Source organism: Rhamphochromis sp. 'chilingali' (assembly GCF_963969265.1).
Source record: "Rhamphochromis sp. 'chilingali' genome assembly, chromosome: 10".
Lineage (NCBI taxonomy): Eukaryota > Metazoa > Chordata > Actinopteri > Cichliformes > Cichlidae > Rhamphochromis > Rhamphochromis sp. 'chilingali'.
The window spans coordinates 21,246,237-21,261,321 of record NC_137937.1 but is presented as its reverse complement, the minus strand read 5'-3'; the positions used below and the strand labels follow the sequence as shown (position 1 = coordinate 21,261,321).

General features: G+C 42.6%; 1 protein-coding gene across 4 annotated transcripts in view; it reads left to right on the top strand.

Moving 5' to 3' along the window:
- ebf2 (EBF transcription factor 2) overlaps window positions 1-14,756 on the top strand; it is a 28,521-nt gene extending 13,765 nt beyond the window's left edge. For 2 of the 4 annotated variants that reach the window (XM_080894200.1, XM_080894199.1), the window contains exons 7-16: window positions 7,419-7,500; window positions 8,968-9,109; window positions 10,140-10,270; window positions 11,262-11,388; window positions 11,485-11,573; window positions 11,692-11,757; window positions 12,299-12,473; window positions 12,565-12,747; window positions 12,860-13,030; window positions 13,205-14,756. In XM_080894200.1, coding sequence (XP_080750326.1) covers window positions 7,419-7,500; window positions 8,968-9,109; window positions 10,140-10,270; window positions 11,262-11,388; window positions 11,485-11,573; window positions 11,692-11,757; window positions 12,299-12,473; window positions 12,565-12,747; window positions 12,860-13,030; window positions 13,205-13,236 — 1,198 coding nt within the window. In that variant the 3' untranslated portion in view covers window positions 13,237-14,756. Of the gene's footprint in view, window positions 1-7,418; window positions 7,501-8,967; window positions 9,110-10,139; window positions 10,271-11,261; window positions 11,389-11,484; window positions 11,574-11,691; window positions 11,758-12,298; window positions 12,474-12,564; window positions 12,748-12,859 lie in introns of all 4 variants that reach the window. The other 2 variants (XM_080894197.1, XM_080894198.1) reach the window with 1 other exon arrangement.
- Window positions 14,757-15,085: the final 329 nt, after the last annotated feature.

Below are 15,085 nucleotides of genomic sequence, written 5' to 3'. Positions count from 1 at the left end.
TTTGCTGTCTTTGTGCTATTTCAGATGTTACATCATATCCGATAGTCATGGCTATACCCAGGTTATGTTCCCCTTGAGATTTAGTTTGATTTAGTTAAGTTTTTTCTTATGTTTTTTTTTTGCTGACCTCATGATTGATTTTAGTTACAAATAAGAAAATAACCCACACTTTCTATTGACCGTGTGCAATACACAATTTTTTTTTAACTGTCTTGCAACAAACAGCGAGCAAAGAACCAAAATGGGCTTAAAAGTATAGAGAGTGAGCTAAAAGCCTGAAGTTTTTGAAGCGTTTTCACGAGATCTCATGAGAACTCGGTGGCTTGTCTGATGTGGGGATGATTGCTGGATCGAACATAACATTAACAAATAAAAGTCTGACAGGAAATGTGAATTAAAAATGGAAAAAGCAGTTTAACAATTGTCGCTGCAATCTTTTGGATACATGCAGCAGGGTGTGGGATGGTCCTGATGAATCTGTCAGGGCTGAGGGCAAGGGGTGATGTGACTGCTGACAGGCTCCCAGCAGGCATGCTGAGAGCCCCAACAGTCTGCATGCCCTCCCTAAAGCCTCCACCCTCCTGGCCCCCCAACCACTCTGCTCCCCTTCTCCTCTCGCAGTCCACGGCTCCCACACATTTGTTGTGTATTAGCCATGGACAGTAAATTACAGCACCTTGAAACCTCTGAGTGATTCCATTCCCATCTCTTCGCACGTTCCTCCTCTCTCCCTTCAGCACCATTATCCAGCTCACTTTCTCTGCGTCTGTCTATCTTCCTCATTTTCTCTCCTTTTGATCTGTTTTCCTTCTCCTGTCTGTCATAGTCGTCCTGGCTTTTCGACTCCCTCAACCCTGTCAGATTTCTCTCCCCTGTCTGTCTTTCTCTCACTTCTGCTATACTTCTCAACCTCCTTTCTCCATTGTGTCACGCTACACAGCGTTCCCTCCCAAACACATCCCCTCCGCTCCCCCTTTACTTTCTTACAAGCAGGTCCCTGTTGTCTAGGCTTCACAGGTTTCTCAGCAGTTTCTCTCTCTCTTGTGCTGCTTCCCATCCCGCTCTCTCGCCCTCTTCTTCCCTCTCCCTCTTTACACCCCCCCCCCCCCCCCCCCACCCTCCCTTCTCTCTCTTTCTGGAAACAGATGTTGTTTGTCAGATCTTATCATTACTGGCTAATTAAGAAGACATCTCTTCTCCTTCTGTTGTTGCTTCTCTTTCCTCTCCTCTCCCTCTCAGTGGCATCCATCCCAGCTTCATTGTTCTTTTGGGCCAAGCTTTATATACGTTATTGGTAAATCTTATTAGCTGCTGATTGATTGAAAGGGTATTGAAAAGGTAAGATTAGATTTTGGTGCGTCGTGGATGACCTTCTGGCATATTTGAAATCTATTCAGTTGAAGAAGGTGCTACGTGTCTCCATCTGACAGTTGTGAGAGTATATTTTGAATCCTCGTCCCTCAGGACACGCCAAGCATGCTGGGAGAGGTCAGGCCACTGATGGGACTTCTATTCCCTGTCCTGGTTGTGAATTCATGCTCTCTAGACTCTGAATATCTATCCATATCTATCTATTTGGCAGGCTGACCGCAGTCCCATGTGGATGGTCTCTATGCTATGCTTTTGGCTAAGCTCGAGAGACTAACACATTAATTCATTTTAAATTGTTGAAATGCACATTTAGCAGCTGGTGAGAGGTTATGCAGTAAAACACTTTTTACACCCAAGAGAAACCTCTCAAGTGCCTCTTGAGTACCCTTCCCATCATTCCACTTTCCTCCTCGCAGCCCTCTTAAGCTCCCAGCTCCAGAATGCCACAGTCACTTTTTCAGTGGCAAGCCTAAAGGTTTTACAGCGCTACCCAGCTCTATAAATCAGCACCAGTGGTTAAAATGTTTGGCTTTGTCACAGTTCTCAAGTTTAGAGGCGGGGTAGGTCTGGGCTGGGGTTGCAGGGGTGAAGCCAGCCCGGGAGGCAACGGAGAGGAGGCCAAAAGGGACACAGCCAATCCACCAGTCAAATTTATAAAGAGCTGAGTTCATCCATGTGCTCGCTGTCTGCTTTAAGGTGTATCTGATGAAAGTTAGCATGTTCCTTTTTGAAGCCCAACTTCTTAGTCCTGCATTTTGTCTTCACACAAACAGCCAAAAGAAGAAGCCTGAATAAAATCTGTGTTTTATAGCAGCAAAATAATTCTAGTGATGTGTAATTACCTGAGGTAGGGATAAGAACGGATAAATAAAACACACAGCATTAAGTTGATGTGTGGTATATTCACACTGTTTTATTTTACATGAGTAAGTTGGCCAATGGAGGATAATCTTCCCAGCTCACACAGGATAAATACTGCTGTCAAATGAGATCAGGGTCCTACAGTGACAATCCATTTAGTAGATAAAGCCTTCATCTGTATTTAACTTGTGGAAACAGATGAGGGTCAAGCTTTATTTTTTTTTAATGATGATGATGACGACTGCATATATGTTTAAAAAGCATCCCGAAAAAAAGAAAATGAAAGAGATGCTCAAGCTGTAGGGAATTTGTGTGGCATTTGCTGGTGAAAGGGCAGTGAAGGTGATGCCACAGATATCCCTGTATGTTTTTAGGAGGAGGAGGGGAGCGGACTGGGGACGACTGGTGTGAAAGGTCCTGTGGTGGTATGCGACAGAGGGGGTATCAGTTCGTGGAGGGTTTTCTGTGCCCCATTAGCAATGTCAGAGGTCAGGTGCCCCGGGTGTTAACCCTGGTGACCAGTCTAGCTCCCAGTCTGCCAGGGGACCCTGGTCCAGGGGTATTTATTACTCTTCCCCACTGACACATACACATCTACTATGCTCATGAAGGAAAACAAAGCTCCCCCAGCCATTTCTCAGCCAAAATATATGTCCTAATTGGATGCATGTCCATACAGTGATGCATGATGACCCATCTGTAGATTTTTGTCTTACAGTGAAAAATTGTTACATCCTCCCTAATTTATCCAAATCTTCATTCCTAGCCATGAGCTGCAGCGTGTTTTGGCCCATTTCACGCGTGTTTTATTAAAAATCAGCTAGCATGCTTACATTTTTTAGGCATTTGTTTTTTAGGCATCACTTTTTCTAATGTGGATAATTCTGCATGCTTGATTGTGCACACATGGCTGCTTTCAAGTCAGTATTTGTCTTTGTGTGTGCATGTGTACGTGTGTGTTGTTTTATGGCCTGTGTGTGTGTGAGACATACACATGCATGCGTGCATGTATCTTAGCCTGCTGTACGAGTTAGTGTTCTCAGTGTGTGAGTGTGGCAGAGGAAGGCCCTCAGCATGTCAGTATGTTTTAATGCTTCACATCTGGTTTCCTAATTTTCCTCCCCTCCTCCCCACCCGCCTTTCAGCTCCCCTCCACCACGATGTCAGGACACTGTTTTGTTTTTTCAGGGTGGCGGTGGGGAGGTGATGGAGGGGATGTCTGATGAGTGATGGCCCTGCATACAGGACGTCGACATTCTTCCTCTCTTCCTCCGCGTCCGCCTCTTCATCTTTTTTGCATTTTGCAGCCTTTTTTAGTTTGAATATTAGGGATTACAGACTGGGTCAAAAATTACATTTATTAAGATGATGAAGAAGAGCGTCTCTTTTTCCGTCTCCACTTTTCGCCTCTCACCAAGCAGCAGGGATCCCACTTTTGCTGAGCAAAAATGATGACAGTCACCCCCTCCCCATAGTTTGCTTTAAGTTTTCTCCTCTCGTATATTTGGATTAAAGCATAAATTTGTCACTTTTGCTGCACTGACCCAAAATTAGAAAACTAAAGCCAACCCCAGGAAAGTGAGAGTCGGAGTGTTTTCTGTGCTCCTGGCTAATTTGAACTCTTCATTAAAGCCACGCTTGAATCAGATTGCTTGAAGAGCCACTGCAACCAGTAAAAGTTCATTTACAGCGAGCATAGTGGGTGATGTGTTTTACGACTATGTGAAAAGGCAGTTTATGTCAACAGTGATTAGTGCTGATGAATGCCTATGAAAATTTTTGTTAAGTCCTTTGGTGCTTAGGTGCTCACTGGATGATTAAGGCCATGTGTAAAGCAGGGCAATGCTTACATGTGTAACAGATGCTAAAATCGACTGAGGAATGTTAAACCAAGCATAGTAAAGAATGAAAACGTGTTAAAAAAAAACTGTTACTCTTTTATTGTTTTTAGTGTCACGACTTGGAGTTTGGTCACTGATCTAGTTTTAGCAAAGCAAGTTGTCACTCCTGGGATGCCCACCTCATGCTGCGAGGTCTGTGTTTAGTCTTGGGAACTGACGCAGATGTAGACAAAGGGACTGGAGGCCTTGACAGAGATTTAGAAGTGAAGACAGAAAAGAAAAAAACACACTCCCTGTGGCGCTCTAGTGTAAAATGATCCCAAAGTTTAAGACTTGGTTCTATGTTTTGTTTGTGTTTCCTGTTTTAAGCGTGTCTGTGGAGGGAAGACGCTGCAGAAGATAAAACTTGATTCTCATAGCTGACTGCAGCATGCTGTAGGGTGAAATTTGCCACTAATGTGGAACAGCAATCTTAATCTAAGAAGTTTTATTTTTAAAATACATTTTTACAAGATTACCAATAATGCTTTATCTTATAGTCTGCAGTTCTTCTTCAATTGTCAGTCGTTAAAACAAATATTTATTGAGGCAGACAGTTTAAAAATTGTTTCATACCTCCCATTAGTTTTATTTGCACTGTGTTACCCACTTGACAGTGTTTTAATAAAAACAGGATCTCTCTTTTCCACCTGCTTTATGGAGCAGTATAATCTGTGGATGTGTAACAAGGCAGCTATTAAATATAAACACGATAACTCTGGTGGAGTTCTTTGAAAATAGCCTTTCTCTGCAATTTCCCTGTGACATGAGGATCACCTCCAATTCTTAGCGTGTTCTCTTCGTCTCTTCTGTGTGCACGGGGAGGTGTGTGGGTGTATTACATTACCAAAACAAAAACAAACAACAGCAATATTAAACTTTTGCAACCACAATAGAGGAGGGGATAAAAACAGAGGGTCCTCGACTTCTTATTAATTATGCAAGATTAGTCTAATTATAATTCAGCAAATGAATGTGTGGCAGAAGGTGCGAGGCGACGGGGCTGGGAGATTTGCATGTTAAGTGGGCAGGGGGAAGCGGCTAATGCATGCTAATATATGCGTCAATGTCTCGCTTTAATTTCAGCATTTGCAGCTGTGTGCGTCCGAACTGGGGGGGGGGGGGGGGGGGGTGAAAAGTTGACTCAATGGGTTTTTGGGAGGGGAGCAGAGGGGTGTGTGTCAGTGTATTAGAGTGTGCATGTATGCATGCATGCGAATGTGTGGTTGTGAGCGTGCATGTGTGAGGCATCCGGTGTCATACAAACAAGGAATGATGAGAAGAAGTCAACAAACAAGGTCAAGAACCCTCAGAAAGTGCACAAAGCCTGAGATCGGTGTAGACAGCCTTTGAATTAGGTTGTGATTTTGGTATCTGATGCATCACTACAGCAGAAATTTATCATGTCAGTCAGTCAAGTGAGTGATTACGACTGGATTGTGTGAGGAAACCAGTGTTATCAAACCACAGGCATACAATGGACCTGCTTACTGAACCAGAAATGTGATTCCTGTGATGTAATGGTTAATGCATAAGGCTTCTATATTCCTTTAAATGAGCCACAGTGTAAGAAGCATTGGCCCGGACATAATCAATATGTGTTCTGTATCACCTTCAGTAGACACAGTAAAATGAAACGGGACACTTTTGATTATTGTCCACTTGTAGAGTCCAGAACCAGACTTTAAAACTCTGCCTGTGCAGGATTTTAACATACATGTACTGCTGCATGTATGTTAAAATCCTGCAGATGTGCCCTTTTACATGTTTCCACCCCAAACTGAGCGTAGCTTTGAGTTTGGAGGCCTAAGATCTAAGTGATAAATTGCAATCGCCCTCTGCCAACAACAATATTGATTGTCCTCTGACGAAATAGCTCAAATCAAGAAATATTGGACACACTGTTGGAACGGAGTTAGAAGCCAGGTCCTGTTCGCAAGGGAGGAAGTTGGAGCGAGTGATGGAAGAATAGCGAGTAAAAACTGACAGAATGAGGGAGAGATTAGTATTCGATGGGAGGATTCAGGGCCATGGGGCCAATATGAAGTTCCTCTCCAAACAACCGCTCTACATTAAGATGACTTATACTTGCAGAAAACACAGTGTGGGTGGGATTGGAGCTACCCATGAAGCCCCCCCCAAACTAAAAAACCCCCCAAAAGAAATACGTTGCATCCTTGTGCAACATTTTTCTCTGCTTTGCTATTCTTTGTTTTATTGGAGTGCTAATGGGTGTGTTTCTCACAGACACGGCAGAGATGTGGCAGATGTGTTTACTGTGAAGTGAAGAAGCGTAATTACATCACAATCCTGCATCAGCGCAAAGCTCATTCCTATTTTATTGTATTTTAACACATGTCCTCTCTTTAAGTCCTCCACCTCCTGAGCCCTGTCTGCACCTGTCCTCTTTATATACTTTCCTGCCTCTCACCTCGCCAAGTCTCTCTCCTGGCTCCGCGCTGGGTTTCAGTGATGGAATGTGTTCTTGTTGTTTCCTTTTCTTTCCCACCGCTGTCTTTGCCTCAGCATGGGGACTTTGGGATTGCGGCAGAGCTGCGTTGCCATGGCAGCGGGCTATGTTGCCGAACTGCGTACACCTGGGATTTGGAGTCTCTCTCCACAGTCTCCCTCTCTCCTATTTATTCCACCTTTCTCTCAGGTTTCCTTTGGTGCAGCAGAGGCTATCAGCACCTCTTTCTCTCTCTCTCTCTCTCTCACCTACTCTGTGTCTGCACAGTCTATCACACCCAGAAGTAGACTCACATACGTAATGAGACACATATACTTGAAAACAAAATTCATGTCCATACTAGTGCCTGTGCCTCTATCGCTACCTTCCATCTTCCCACCTCCTCGTTTCACTTTCTCTATAGTTGTCTGTACTTCATTTCCCTCTCCATTCCCATGTGGGGGTTCAAATACGGCATTGTGGGATACCACGGTCCCTTGAGTCTCCTGGCATACATCACTGTCTCCAGTGTACTTTGAAACACCGTGGCTGTTTCACTGGACTGTGCTTCAAAATCTCATTACTTGATTTAAAGTGTAATAACATTGACTTTATTATTAAACTAAACAGCTGGGATTGAAGACAGAACAGTAATCAGATGTGTACAGAGCAGAGACGCACACATCCGCACAACCTTACACACACAAGACCTGTCTCGGAAAAATAATTAGCGTCTTCTTAGACTGCCAGTTTGTTACAGGGTAGCAAATAATCACAAACGTGATCAAGATTCTTTTGTGTGATGCTTTTTTTTGTTGCTAATATACAAACATATGTCCTTGTATTTACCTTTGCAGGTTTTTCTTGAAGTTTTTCCTGAAATGTAACCAGAATTGTCTGAAGACAGCAGGAAACCCAAGGGATATGAGGAGATTTCAGGTACAAGTACACGGAGGGAAACCAGCAAGTGTGTGAGTGTGTGCTTGCATGGAAGTGGGGAACGTGGCACTAAAAAACAAAAGGTTTTGGATTAATGAGAATGTCACCTCGTGTCTTCTAATTTAGATAGAGGATTTTGTTTTTGAATTTTCTTGTCACACTTTTACCTTAAACTCCTCCTTTGGAGAGGTTATGCAGAGAAAAACACGAAGGTGGGAGTTAAAGGTGAAAGTTAAAAATCAATAAGAAGACAGCAAGACAGAAAGACAAGTGAAAGGAGTTGGATATGTGGAGGGGGGCTTGGTCATGGGGGTGCTGGAGTGCAGGAAATAGGTTGAGGTGTTTCAGGAAGTTGTCAAGAATTGAGTGATTGGCTCCAGATGGAGGAGGTCATGCTCCGTGACCCAGGAAGTGGTCACTTGGGACGCTCCCGCCTCACTTCCTCTGCCGTCTTTCAGCAGCAGCGGCCTCTGTCTGGCATTCTCCTCCTCCCAGCAAACCCCCTGTCCCTTCCCTGTCTTCGTCCTGCTGTCTTGCACCATTTTTGCTTTATCCCCTGCGAGGTGACACACGCTGAGAAGTTATGAGCACGCAGGCACTTGGAGACTGTCATCTCCGGGTTAAAAGGTGATCGGAGCTGGACAGGAGTCTGACGCTAGATCGATAATTTACAGTTATTTTCCTATAGCTGCCCCTCTTTTTCCACCACCTATGGATCATATGCCTTTTCTCCTTTTTTCCCTCCTCGTGTTCCCTCACCTGTAAAATTACTGCCATGTGTTTATTTCAAAGGGAGTAAAAAGATTGATCTTTTCTGACATATCTAAAAAAAAAATAAACAAAAAAATAAAAATAAAAACATTATGGTTTATTCAAATTCTTTTCTCATTGATCTTCTCCCTTTAACTGTCAAAAAATGTTCATAAACATGCGGAAACTCAGTTTTGCGCTCAGGATTAGCATCAACACTCATAATTTTTCCAAAGAGAAAAGTGTCTTCTCATTAATTATTTGTATGTCATCCTCATGATGTGGGAAGGGACACACACATGCTGAGACCAGAAAATCAAATTAGGGTCACAATATATCATCTACTACCTTAACTGCTGGCTAAAATGGGAGATTTGGTCCATATGTTTGCTGTCATTGAAGGATCACGAGGAGACAACGATGAGCCTGCTGCATGCTCTATGAATCAAAAAGTTAGTGCAGGAGAGGCCATATGGAGACCTGATGGGGGAGTGGAGGCTTGCGGGAACAGTGTCATCCCCAGAATGCAGACATATTATGGAGATCCTGGGGATGTCACATTACCTATTAAGAAATATGACTATCACCTGTACACTAAAACAAATCGTTGCTCAGGGATTTTACTGTCGTAACCTGAGATTGTGACTCGCAGCATGCTGTCTAAGTGGGTCATAGACGCTCATGTATCTTCCTCATGGCTCTTTTCCTCTCTTTCAGGTGGTCCTGTGCAGCACTGTGAGTGTAGACGGTCACGTCCTAGCCGTGTCTGACAACATGTTTGTCCACAACAACTCAAAACATGGCAGAAGAGCTCGAAGACTGGAGCCAGGCGAGTCTGTCGAGAATACGATGGAATATGGTAAGACAATTACGCCATCGCGTCACACTTCATTTACCGTACCTTTTTTTTCTGTGTTACATGTCTGCTGCATCACTCACAAGAAGCATAAGACACACTCATCCACAGAACATAAGGGAACAGCAGGTACTCGAGTTGCATAACGTCCGATCATAATCACCGTGGTATATCAAACATAACTGCTGAGGTCATTAACTGAACTAATTAAAGCATTTATTCCATACTTGTCAATGTGTCCTAAAATATTCAACTCAAGATAATGCTGTCATCTCTAATAAACAATGTGCTATGTGGGTGACCAAGGCTTAGGTGATGAAGTGAAATTACTCCTCCCAGAGCTGGTGGTTTGATATCTTACTGCTCCATATGCGAGACTATCAAAACCCAGTCTGTTTCACAGGGCAGGCAAGCACCTTGTGTTGCAGCTACGGTGCTGTTAGTCTCTAAACAGTGAAGGAAAAACACACTTCAAAATGCTTTGTAGAACCACAAAGTGAAAATGCGTATATAAGTGGAGACCATCTTATTGTAAGCCTGAGAACAAAGTTTACAGTTGTAGACCTGGAAACGGATCTCCATCTTCAACATCACATCTCAACTAAGAACAACTTATTTATCTGAACAGTGGTCAAAGGTAACCAAGAACATTTACTCCGGTTCTGTGCATAAATACATTTCATAACGTATTTATTTTTTAATAGAGATTTGTTTTTATCTCTTTCATTTAACGTCCATTGCTTGAGCTGCTGTGTCTGCTGACCTACACTGTATATCTTTCCAATGTGCTCTTCGAGTTCATTGTGGATAAAAATCACATCGTAAACAAAATTAAGTTGAAATATTCAGGCACTAATGCTTTTAGCTTTTGTAACTTTATCTTAGAACTTGTTTTGCACAATCCTGAACTACAGAGCATCTTTAAAACAGTCTTCATCAGATCTCCACTTCCGTTGCACATCTTCTTTTCTCAACTGCTGAACATCCTGTATTGAAACCGCTGAAGTGAATCTTGCTTTGCTCTTCTGTTTAGCTACCCCATGTATCAAAGCCATCAGTCCGAGTGAGGGCTGGACCACCGGTGGTGCAATGGTCATAGTCATTGGGGAGAACTTTTTTGACGGGCTACAAGTGGTGTTTGGAAGCATGCTCGTATGGAGCGAGGTAAGAGCATCTTCATAACATCACACTAATGGTGGTAGATATTTAAAAATGAAAACTTATGCTTTATCACATTATTTCAGTTACTCAGGTGCAGCCTACACAAAATTAGATTGTGTACTGAAAATTAGACTGTGCACTGTAGAAGTAGCCTGAACATTTACAGGACACGGTGGTGAGGATATTTCTTTAAATGCCAGTGGCAGCTGTCATAGCATGACAAATGTCACCAGGGTGTCACAGAGTTAACCTCTTAAGCCCCAAGCCTAACTGATCTCCTGCCTTTTGCCCCCGTATCAGGGGGCGTTGGGGCTTAAGAGGTTAAGCTAATGATAGTAGTCCACTTTTTGATGGCTTGAAATTTGCCACTTGTGTGTCTTTTCCTGGCCAAATGCCAGTTTCACTTTGAAAACTGAACTAAAAAATAGTCCAGCTACACTTGACTTGAGCTCCAGACCATGAGTAAAAGTCATGTGCATGGCTCGTGACCAGGACTTCTGGCCTTGTATGTAGTTTCAAACAAGCTTATGCAGGTTGTTTCCAACCTTGAACTGATTTTTTTTACACACCATGGTCTGGGTCTACAGCTCTGGAGCCTTTAGTTGGGTTTTTTGGCTGTTACCATGCTCTTGATTTTTGAAATCCAGATATCACAAGCAAGTGAGTAGTCATTCCCTAAAGCATACTCTGAAACTAGCAATAGTGACCACAGATGCACAAGGAACCTTATTATTGACCTCATCAATGAAGGAAGAATTAAAGTTGCTTCCTAGGCCTCTGTTCAGCTGGATCGTTCTCCTGAACATCCCCCGCTGGTCATTACAAAGAAGAACGATTCAAATTCTTCTTCACTGACATAATATGTCTCTGTCAATCTTTATATATAGTCTTTTTTTTTTTACAAGGAGCAGAAATAAATAACCAATGTTTAGCTGGAGTCCTCATGTTGAATTTCTTATCATTTTGTGACACAGTTTCTGTGTTTGTTCCCCAGCTGATCACACCACACGCTATCCGTGTCCAGACACCTCCGAGACACATTCCCGGGGTTGTGGAAGTCACACTGTCTTATAAATCTAAGCAATTCTGCAAAGGAGCACCCGGGCGCTTTATCTACACAGGTATGTAGACACATCATTGTGCTCTATTTGTCCATGTTATCCACAAGAATTTTAAACTGAGACTGATTTTGACTTACTTTGTCCTTCCTTTTTTAGCTCTTAATGAACCAACCATAGATTATGGCTTTCAGCGTCTTCAGAAGGTTATTCCTCGGCACCCTGGTGACCCAGAGAAACTAGCTAAGGTGAGAGAAAGCTACATATATGACCTTACTATATTACGATTATCTTTCAAACCACAGTGCACATGTCATAAAGAGGTTATTGTATTCAATTTGGTTTTTGTTCTTTTGTTTTTTGCAGGAGATCCTCCTGAAAAGAGCAGCAGATCTTGTGGAAGCTTTGTATGGAAATCCACACAGTAATCAGGTTTGGTGGAAATTTTCTTTACATATTGTATTGAAGCCCAGAATAATGTACACATGTGACTGTGATTTTGTATTTTTTACATATTAACAATTAGCATTGATTTATAGACTGAATTTCTAATGTAAATGACTGATGGTTTCCAACATTTCATTATAACGACTGCATCTTCCAAAGAGGTGTGGCACTCAGAAAGCTAAAAGATTAAAGAACATTGCAAAAAAGTACAATTTTAGATTGTGGATGTCAAGTGGCTGTTCAGCTGCTGATTCTCAGTTTGCATGAAATGAAAACTCATGAAGGCACCAGTATGAGTCAGAAAACTGTCAGCTGCACGGTTGGTACACCGTATGAAACTTGCAGCTAATGGGCTAATTGGGTGTAGCGGAGACATTCACAGTTTTAGACATTAATTAGATATTAGATATTGTGTTTACTGCCAAGCTAAAGATATATTAATTAACAGCAATAACATGTTGGCCAAACTGCATTATATGTCTGTGAGCCTGACCCATTGCTCTCTATTTTATTTGCCCTCCTGTAGGACATGCTACTGAAACGAGCGGCTGACATTGCCGAGGCGCTCTACAGTGTTCCCCGTCCTCACAGTCAGCTGCAGGCACTGCCCAGTTCACCAGCCCACGGCAGCGTCATGGGCCTGGGCTCCTATCCCTCTCAATTGGGTGTGAGCATCGGAGAGCCAGGACAGAGCAGCCAGGGTGAGCAAACTGAGCCTTAAGTCATCCTTCACGTTTGATTTTGAAGCTAATAAAGCTCAAATGTAACCCAACTTTTCCACGGCCCCTCCAGGTTACATTCGCAACTCGAGCAGTTTGTCTCCAAGGGGTTACCCGTCAGCCTCAACTCCCCAGCAGTCAACCTATGGCACTAGTGGAGGGATGACTGGAGGCTATGGGACAGTTCCCATGACTAGTCTAGGTGTTCCTGGATCTCCTGGTTTTAACAGTGCCTCCCCCACTGGCTCTCCCTACAGTAAGATCTTAAAAACTTTCTAAATATCTTCAAGTGTTCATTAATGAACTTAACAAAGCAGATGTGTTATGACTTTCAGGCTTAAAGTTGACTGTTGCTCTCTGTTCCACAGTAATGCCCTCTAGCCCCACTATACCAGGAAGCTCCAGCTCCTCATCTTCTCTCTTGCCTTTCTCCTCCTTCCCGTCTGCTGCTAAACAGAAGAGTGCTTTTGCTCCCGTCCTCAGGCCCCAAGGCTCTCCCTCCCCTGCCTGCCCCGCCTCAGGGGGGAACAGCTTCAGAGGTAGTCATCCAACTCACTATCTGACCCCCCTGTCTGAACTTATGAATGCAGTCTAACCCCTTGTACTAACTCGAAAGCTTTGACTGAACAAGACAGAAAACAGTTGCTGGATGTAGAATAATGCAAGAGCTGACTGAGTCGAATCATAGATTTTGTATATTTTTTTCTCTCCAGCAATGACGGGCCTGGTTGTTCCCCCGATGTAGCAAAGCACCCCCAATCTACCCCAGACCACTGCTTCACTTAGCCCCTCTTTTGGCACTACGAGGGCAGGGAGAATGGAAAATTGATCACTAGCGACCATGTACTGTATATCTTCCCTCCCCAACCCCGTATGCTCGCCTTTTCTTAGTCCCTTTTTCATCCGTCTGGATGAACAGCACGGGGTATGAAAATGTCCAAAGACCAGCTATCCACTGCAGACACGGAGGAGAATAATCCACCCACAACCACAGAGACCATCCTTAGCAAGCAGCACTAGACTGGACCACATTCGGCTGTGTACGTGTGTGTGTGTAATGAAGCCTCGGAAAAGAAACAGATGAAGACTGCTTTGAATTTCACCTCAAGCTTCAAAAGCATCTGTGTTGACTTCTGACCAACCATCACATGCAGTATTCACCTTTTTTCCTCAACACCTGCGCAAAACCATTGCCAGAGTTTTACAGGACGCACAACGAGAGCACTGAACACTGATGGACGACAGACAACTCAGATAAAAAGTTGCAGCTCTAAAAAGCAGGGTGCTATTCTGTCTGCGTATGGACACGTTAAACGGCATGTGTGTAAACCGTCTGTGAGTTAGTGAGAGGTTTTTTTGTAGCAGACTTTTTGAAGACAATTTACATTCCAGAAAAACAAACCCTTTATTTTTTGTTCTGATCGTTACGGTTTTTCAAGGGAGAGCTCTTTGTCTCAAGGGTTATTACTAAAGGAATTCATATATTGATTTATTTAAAAACAAGCAATTTAACTTATTATTGTTAGTTTAGGTAATAATATAAACGTGTTTTTATACAGTGATACTTTTTCCAGCTGTTACTGACATGAATTTATCTCAGCGGTTACTAATGAATTTGATGAATGATCAGCATAGAAGATGAATTCGTTTTTTGTTTTTTTTAAGTAAACATCCCCAGTTTGCAGGATCTTGCATAATGATATATATGTTGCAGAAGGTGATTCTCCTTGTGTAAAGGAAATGTTAGTTAGCCTTATCCCTTTTTAATTTCACTTTAAATGCATGCTCTCTTACACCGATGCCCTGGTACTTTTTCACTTCACATTACAAATTTAAATATATACGACTGTGACTTTTACATTTTACACATCCATGTTAAATGTCTCAGCCCTGTACAGGTCTCTAGTCACTATGCAGTACGGTAAATAAAAGCACAAATGCTCAAAAAGAAAGAAAAGAAGCGGGCGTATTAGATGTTCACTGACCCTCATCATTCTGTTTTTACTTGTACTTCCTTACTTACATTTTTTTCAGTATGACACAAACTGCATTCTCAGGACTCGAAAAACAAAGAACACAAAGAACAGAGGACTCTTGCAAAATTGTTTTTAGAGTTTGGTTAATTTTATTTATTTAAAAATTATTAGCAATTTAATATTATGTTTTTGAAGCCATCTTTCTTTGAAATGATACAAAAAATAGTTGCAAATGTGATTTGTATATCTCAAGGTGTAATTATATTTTGTGCTCCAAATAAAATGGATACTGAAAAAAAAAAAGGTGTGATGTTGATACAAGCTGCTTTGTTTCTTGCCCTGCGTTAAATTGTAAACTGTCTTGGCATTCATTTTCACACACACTGGATTATCAGACAGTTTACTGGACATTAAGATTTTACCACAGTGCTCCACAACTCAAGGTTGTGCTGAATCTATTTTTGACTGCGCCCGTCACCTGTGTGCCCGTGCAGCTTGTTACACTGTTTTGTATACATAGCTGATGAGCCGCAGCATCTTAATTGTGATGCGAGCGTTAAAGACTGAGTAGAGCATGTCAAGATAAACAACACCCCCCTCTCTCCATCTCTCTTCTCT